This window comes from Apodemus sylvaticus, chromosome 7 (genome assembly GCF_947179515.1).
Source record: "Apodemus sylvaticus chromosome 7, mApoSyl1.1, whole genome shotgun sequence".
NCBI lineage: Eukaryota > Metazoa > Chordata > Mammalia > Rodentia > Muridae > Apodemus > Apodemus sylvaticus.
The window spans coordinates 83,297,416-83,303,756 of NC_067478.1; the positions used below are offsets into that span (position 1 = coordinate 83,297,416).

At 51.6% G+C, this 6,341-nt stretch overlaps 1 protein-coding gene across 2 annotated transcripts; it reads left to right on the forward strand.

The window, feature by feature from the left end:
• Window positions 1-435: 435 nt before the first annotated feature.
• On the forward strand, window positions 436-6,252 carry Tagln (transgelin). 2 transcript variants are annotated; one of them, XM_052188443.1, is made up of 5 exons: window positions 436-527; window positions 4,476-4,667; window positions 4,770-4,947; window positions 5,307-5,409; window positions 5,728-6,252. In XM_052188443.1, the coding sequence occupies exons 1-5, from the start codon at window positions 450-452 to the stop codon at window positions 5,870-5,872; spliced, it is 696 nt and encodes a 231-aa protein (XP_052044403.1). In that variant the 5' UTR covers window positions 436-449; the 3' UTR covers window positions 5,873-6,252. The 2 variants fall into 2 exon arrangements, with proteins under 2 accessions (XP_052044403.1, XP_052044404.1); XM_052188444.1 differs by lacking the exon at window positions 436-527 and adding an exon at window positions 633-739.
• Window positions 6,253-6,341: the final 89 nt, after the last annotated feature.

The window sequence follows — 6,341 nt, forward strand, 5'->3', positions numbered from 1 at the left end:
ACCCTCTAGTAAAGCTCCAACTAGAAGCAGACCATCCCAGTGGGCAGGAATACCCAGGTTCTGCCACTTACTTGGGGAAAAGTCACTCTGAACCTCAGTTTTCTCAGCTGTCAAACAGGGTGGTAACTGCTACCTTATAACAAAGCTGAGCATGAAGTGAAAGGAAGGCCTCTGCAGGGTGCCTGGTGTGCAGCCAGGCTGCAGTCCAGACTAGTTTCCACCAACTGGATTTTAAAGCCTTGCGAGAAGGTGGCTTGTTTGTCCCTTTCAAGTTCCCAGGATGGTTCCTTTGTAGCGCCAAACTCTCTAGAACGCCTCCTCCTCTCTTTCTCATTGAAGAGCAGACCCAAGTCGGGGTAGCAGGGAAGGTTTTCAGGGTCCTGCCCATAAAAGGTTTTTCCCGCCGCCCTCAGCACCGCCCCGCCCCAACCCCGCACCATCTCCAAAGCATGCAGAGAATGTCTCAGGCTGCCCCCGACAGACTACTCCAACTTGGTGTCTTTCCCCAAATATGGAGCCCATCTGGAGTGAGTGGGGCGTCCGGGGGTGGGGAGCCAAGCAGACTTCGATGGTCGGGGGTTGGGGGGGTAGGGGGATCAGTGCCAGTGGGCCGGCAGAGGGGTGACATCACTGCCTCAGGGGCCTTTATACCCCTCACCCAGCCTGCGCCCCAGCCTGTCTGCCCCAGCTCAGACACAGAAGCTACACTCCTTCCAGTCCACAAAACCGACTAAACCTTGTAAGTGTGAGCGACGGGAGCAGCAGGGTTGTGTGCTACCAGGCAGGGCTGGGGTCACAGTCAGCTGGGGGCTCCCCCAGTCTCCTCTGGCTTGCTGGGTGGAATTGGGTCTCTGGAGACCCTTCTCAGAGTTAGACTAGGCAAAAGGTCCAGTTAAAATGTCTAGGATGACTTGACTGGGGTGAAAGGATCAGCGGGGATAGTTACTGGGGTGAGAGGGAGACTCCCATTTCAGCCACTGTCCCACCTATGGGCTGTGTGTTAGGCCCAGAGGCTGAATGAGGTCAAGGGATCAACTCCATCTCAGGATCTCCAGAAAGGTAAGGGGCTAAGTTGTGGGAAGCAGTGATTCCTTGATGGTCCCCAGGGCTTGTGCAACCTCGGGGAGCCAGGAGGTAGCCCCCCCCAGACAGTGGAGTACTAGAGATCTTAATAGTTTGTAGCACCAGGGATCAACCCCTCGGGTACTACACCTGGCAAGTATGCACTCTCCCACAGAAAGTTAATGCTTCGGAAGAGCCTGGGATAGGGTAGCAGCTCGGTCCAGTCTGAAAGTAGGAGGCCAGTCTACTGTAGGCAGATAGGTGACAGGTGGAGGAGCTTTGGAACTGGGACTGGGCAGCCCATGGACACCTGTCCCTTCCAAATGGTCTTAGTGGTTCCCCTTGGGGCTATCTAAAGGATGTCAGTGGGATGTTGCCACATCTATGTAGTAGATTGTATGTAGTATTCACGTCTGGGTTCCTGAAATTTAGGTATGATCCCTCAGGGATGCATAAATACCCTTACTGCTGCTTTGTGGGCTGGGGTACCACAGGCAGATATATCCTGGTTCTGCTTGTTCTCCGGAGCGCCTGCTTTCCGCAGCCTACCCTCTCCACTTGCTGACTGTAGGGCTAGATGGCCACAGACACCAAACTGCAAATCATGGAGGTGTTCTGTACCGGAGACTCCGTCTAGAAATACCCTGGCAGGCTGCAAGCCACCACTTTCAGATCCCTCTCCGATCCCTGCTGCCTCTAAGATGAGAACTTGATTTTTTTTTTAGTTAACATATAAAGTGATATATTCCATCATGGCATTTGGACACACATATATTTTATTCTTATTTGCTCATCTGTCCTCTCCTTTCCTCTTCTCAGAGACTTCTCTGGACTCTTTACTTCACACTTCCCACCAGGAGAGATAGGGAAGAAGGGCGGTGCTGGGTGGAGCTGTGAGGGGCACATGGAATCCTGAGAGCATGCCCTAACAGATGTCAGGGCTACAGCGAGCGCTCTTGTCACCATGGCTTGTTCTTGGCCCTGCAGTGGATACTGTCTGTTCAGAACTTCCTGCAGACTGAAGAGTGTGTGCGAGGACACTCTTCTCCTATCTTTTCCTCTAGTGGCCAGGTGACAAGACAAACATGGTCAGGAATGGAAGGAAACTGTAAGGTGCTAGAAACTGGCTGGGAGGGGCAGTGGTAGAGATAGTCTGAGGAGGCTCAGAGGAAGGGGCTCTGCAGGCACCTGGCTCCATTTGCTTTGTGGCTTTTGTGGTTCCTTGTTCCAGCAGTTCTTGGTGGGGGGCAGGCCACACAGTGGGGTGTGGGAGGGACAGCTTCCCAACAGAAACAGGCTTTTGAGTCCTCCAGCAGCAGCTGGGAGAGGGTACTGAGAAATCCATGTCCTTGGTGAGAGTCCCCTCTCCTTTACCTCAGGGAAGTGAGATGCTTCTAGGGCTATCATTTTGATGTAGTCTTCTGGTTTTTGTTTCTTTTTCTCTCAAATTGGTGTTGGGCTCAGGGAATGCTTTGGAGATGGTGGTGGGAACTGGAGAAGGGAAGATCAGTTTACTGTGTAAACTCACTGGTTAAAGTACTCCCCCCACCCCCAGAGCTCTGTTAAGCTCCTGTGTTTATAGACTGCATCTTCCCGGCTTTCTGAGTAGACTGTTGGCCCCACTTCATAGAGAGCTCATAACAAGAGGGTTGACAGCACAGGGGAAGGGACAGCAGGATGTTCAGTCTGACAGCTGGCCCAGGACCAAAGTCATGTAGTAATTAATGTTTGCTCCACTCCCTACCACCACCACAGCTGGGGTGAGGACGTGGAGAAGGTCCCAAAACATGAATGAGAAGGAGGTGGGGGAGTTTGCCAACTGCTCCACGTTCATACATTTTTCTCTCAACCTATTACCTCTCAGAAGCAGGGGTTGGTTTACCAAGTTCTTCAGATACCTCAACAGATGGCATCCTACTCAGGGTATCCTCTGCTGACTGGGTCTGGCCCCAGCCCTGACTCTTATCTACCCAAGACCTACCTGCCTGCTCTGCTGCCTTCCTCCCCAGAGAGTTACCGGGCACAGGCCTTTGAGGCAACAGCTGACATACAGGCCAGGCTTCCCATGCATGCTCTGGCTGGCAGATTCTCGGCCCTAGGATATCCCTGGAGGACTCTGACTGCATGGTTCCTCTCACTACTGCAAGGGCCAGAACTGGCTGACACGGGCATGATAGCATCTTCCATCTGGTTCTCCCTGAGAATGCAGCTGCTTTCCAAGCGCTTGGACTCTGGTGGCTTTATCAGGTCTTTTTGTCAGCTGCACTTTGGAGGATGAACTTTGCTCTTCCAGCTTCTAGGTCAGAGGAAAAGATTTGGTGGCACCTGGTAGTTAGACAAATATATCTGCTGGCTGAATTTGGGGGACAACATGGCTTCTGGAAGACCTCTCTGGTACTTTTTTGGCTAATCTTGGCAAAGAAAGAATGCTCTTGATAGCCAGCCCAGGTAATGAAGGGATTTTAATTTCAGCTACTCCACAGACTAAAGCAGGAATATCCCAAGTTCAAGACCTTCCTGTACAAATTAGTGAGACTTTGCCTCAAAACTATGACACTAGCCAGACTTCCATGGAGCACACATTTAATTTTAGCACTCAGGAGGCAGAAGCAGGCAGATCTCTGTGAGTTGGAGGCTAGCCTGGTCTACCTGAGAGTTCTATGACAGCCAAGGTCACACAGTGAAACCCTTTCTGGGGGAAAACCCAACAAAAACACACAAACTATAAAACAAAGAGAAGGCTGAGAACAAAGCTTAGCAATGCATACTTCCCTCTCTAAGTGAAGCTCTGGGTTCTACCAGTAATGCTGAAAGAAAGCAATGAGGAGAGGGGTGGAGGAAGGGAAGGCTGGCTCTAGGCCAGAAGTTGTCAAAATAGTCCACAGGCCAAATGCAGCCTGATGTCTGTTTTTTATTTATTTGGATTTGGTTTTTTTGAAACAGGGTTTCTCTGTGTAGCCCTGGCTGTCCTGGAACTCACTCTGTAGACCAGGCTGGCCTTGAACTCAGAAATCTGCCCGCCTCTGCCTCCCCGAGTGCTGGGATTACAGGCGAGTGCCACCACCTCCTGGCTGATGTCTGTTTTTATAAACAAAATTTTATTGACACACATTGGTTATGAATCAACTAGGCTATTTTCATACAATAGAGGCCATATGGTCTGCAAAGTATTTACTCTGGTCTTTTACATAAAAAGTTGACAGTCTCTTGCTCTAGACTGATAAATATCTAAGACCTTGTTTCTTGAGGTTCAAGTCCAGAGGAGTCTCTGCAGCAGCTGGGTAAGGCTGGTCTAGGCCATGCTGCGGTGTCTAGGGCATATGGGAACCCTCATGGTGAAAAGCCTGCATAGTACAAGTGAAGCAAAGCAATTCCTTGGCTCTGAGTTCTCTTCTCCACACTGTCTGCTTTAGCTCTGCCTCAACATGGCCAACAAGGGTCCATCCTATGGCATGAGCCGTGAAGTGCAATCCAAAATTGAGAAGAAGTATGACGAGGAGCTGGAGGAGCGACTAGTGGAGTGGATTATAATACAGTGTGGCCCTGATGTAGGCCGCCCAGAGCGTGGGCGCCTGGGCTTCCAGGTGTGGCTGAAGAATGGCGTGGTGAGTAACCCCCTGCAAAGGGGGTTTAGGGATGTGTATGCCACCCTACAAACTCTGAGACAGCCCCGAGCTGAGTGCTCAGTTGTGTTCTGTACCTGCCAGATTCTGAGCAAGTTGGTGAACAGTCTGTACCCCGAGGGGTCCAAGCCAGTGAAGGTGCCCGAGAACCCACCCTCCATGGTCTTCAAGCAGATGGAACAGGTGGCTCAATTCTTGAAGGCAGCTGAGGATTATGGAGTCACCAAGACTGACATGTTCCAGACTGTTGACCTCTATGAAGGTACAGAGAAAAAAAGGGCTGGAGCCAGTGGGCCGGTGGAGAGCAAGACTATCCTGCAAGGAGAGGGGCTATCAATAGCCACAGCCAGCTCTGTTGATTGTGCAGAGCAGGAATGGGCTGGGCCAAGAGAGCACAGAACGGGGACCAGCTTCGTGGTACAGCACTTCCCTTCTGTGTACGAGGGCCTGTGTTGGATCCTAGACTATAACATATACACCACGCCATCCTCAGGGCTCAGAAGAGGGTCTCTTGAACCCTCTCCACATACTGCCACTTGCTCTCAGTTTGACCATTTTTGAGTCTGGGCAGGTATTGCCTATATGGTCCTGAAGTTGGTTCCCTGGCCACTCTTCTCATAGGCAAGGATCTGTCAACAGTGCAGAGGACTCTACTGGCTTTGGGCAGTTTGGCCGTGACCAAGAACGATGGACACTACCGTGGAGATCCCAACTGGTTTATGAAGTATGTGGCTACTGGGTCTCTTTGTGGGGTTGGGGTGGCTTGGGCTGGTCAGTTGTGGTAAAGATCAGGTGTAGCAGAGCCAGGAACGTCCATCCCAGGCAAGGGTGTTGGACGGGGAAAATGAGGTCTTACTTCTGCAGTCCTTTTACCAGCATGTGCTCCATCAGGCTCTCTGACCACTGGAGCCAGACAAACTCAGGGCAAAAAGAGAAGACAAACAGGAAGGGGAGGGAGCTGATCACAGCAGCCATGGGGACCAGGAGACAGTTGGAAAACACTAAGTTCTAGCAAGCCTTACTCTGGTTCCTTTTCTTCTAGGAAAGCCCAGGAGCATAAGAGAGAGTTCACAGAGAGCCAACTGCAGGAGGGGAAGCACGTCATTGGCCTTCAAATGGGCAGCAACAGAGGGGCCTCGCAGGCTGGCATGACAGGCTACGGGCGACCCCGGCAGATCATCAGCTAGAAAGGGAAGGGCAACTCTGAGCTGCAGTCTCCCGCTTAGCCTGCCTCCCCCGCGCCCATGCAGGTTCTTAGCCCTGGCAGCTCTGTGGTGTCACTGGGCGAAGATGACCATGCATGGCAGCTCCCACCTCTTCTCAGCCTAGCCCAGCTTCTTACCCCAGAGCCACCACTGCCCTGGCCCATTCCCAGCTGTTCCCCCACCTCCACTGTTTCTCCCTTCCTGGAGTGAGCAGGGAGAAGTGGGCTGGGGTAGCCTGGCTGTAGGCCAGCCCACTGTCCTTGGTAACAAATATCCTTTGAAGAGACCCGGCCTCTACATCTTTTCCTGGAATATTTTTGGGTTGAAATTGAAAAAGGAAAAAAAATATATATATATACACACATATATCTCCATCTTTTCTCAGGCCTGGCTGGCAGTTTGGTTTGTCACTCCTGTTATCAATCCAGGAACCCTGAGGGTGGGAGTATGC

What these genes read in the sequence shown, in the direction of transcription:
- Tagln (XM_052188443.1), top strand. Translation starts at nt 450, where the DNA reads ATGCAGAGAATGTCTCAGGCTGCCCCCGACAGACTACTCCAACTTGGT. An exon ending in AAATATGGAGCCCATCTGGA is followed by an intron (nt 528 to 4,475) that starts GTGAGTGGGGCG and finishes TGTCTGCTTTAG; the next exon opens with CTCTGCCTCAACATGGCCAA. An exon ending in TGTGGCTGAAGAATGGCGTG is followed by an intron (nt 4,668 to 4,769) that starts GTGAGTAACCCC and finishes TGTACCTGCCAG; the next exon opens with ATTCTGAGCAAGTTGGTGAA.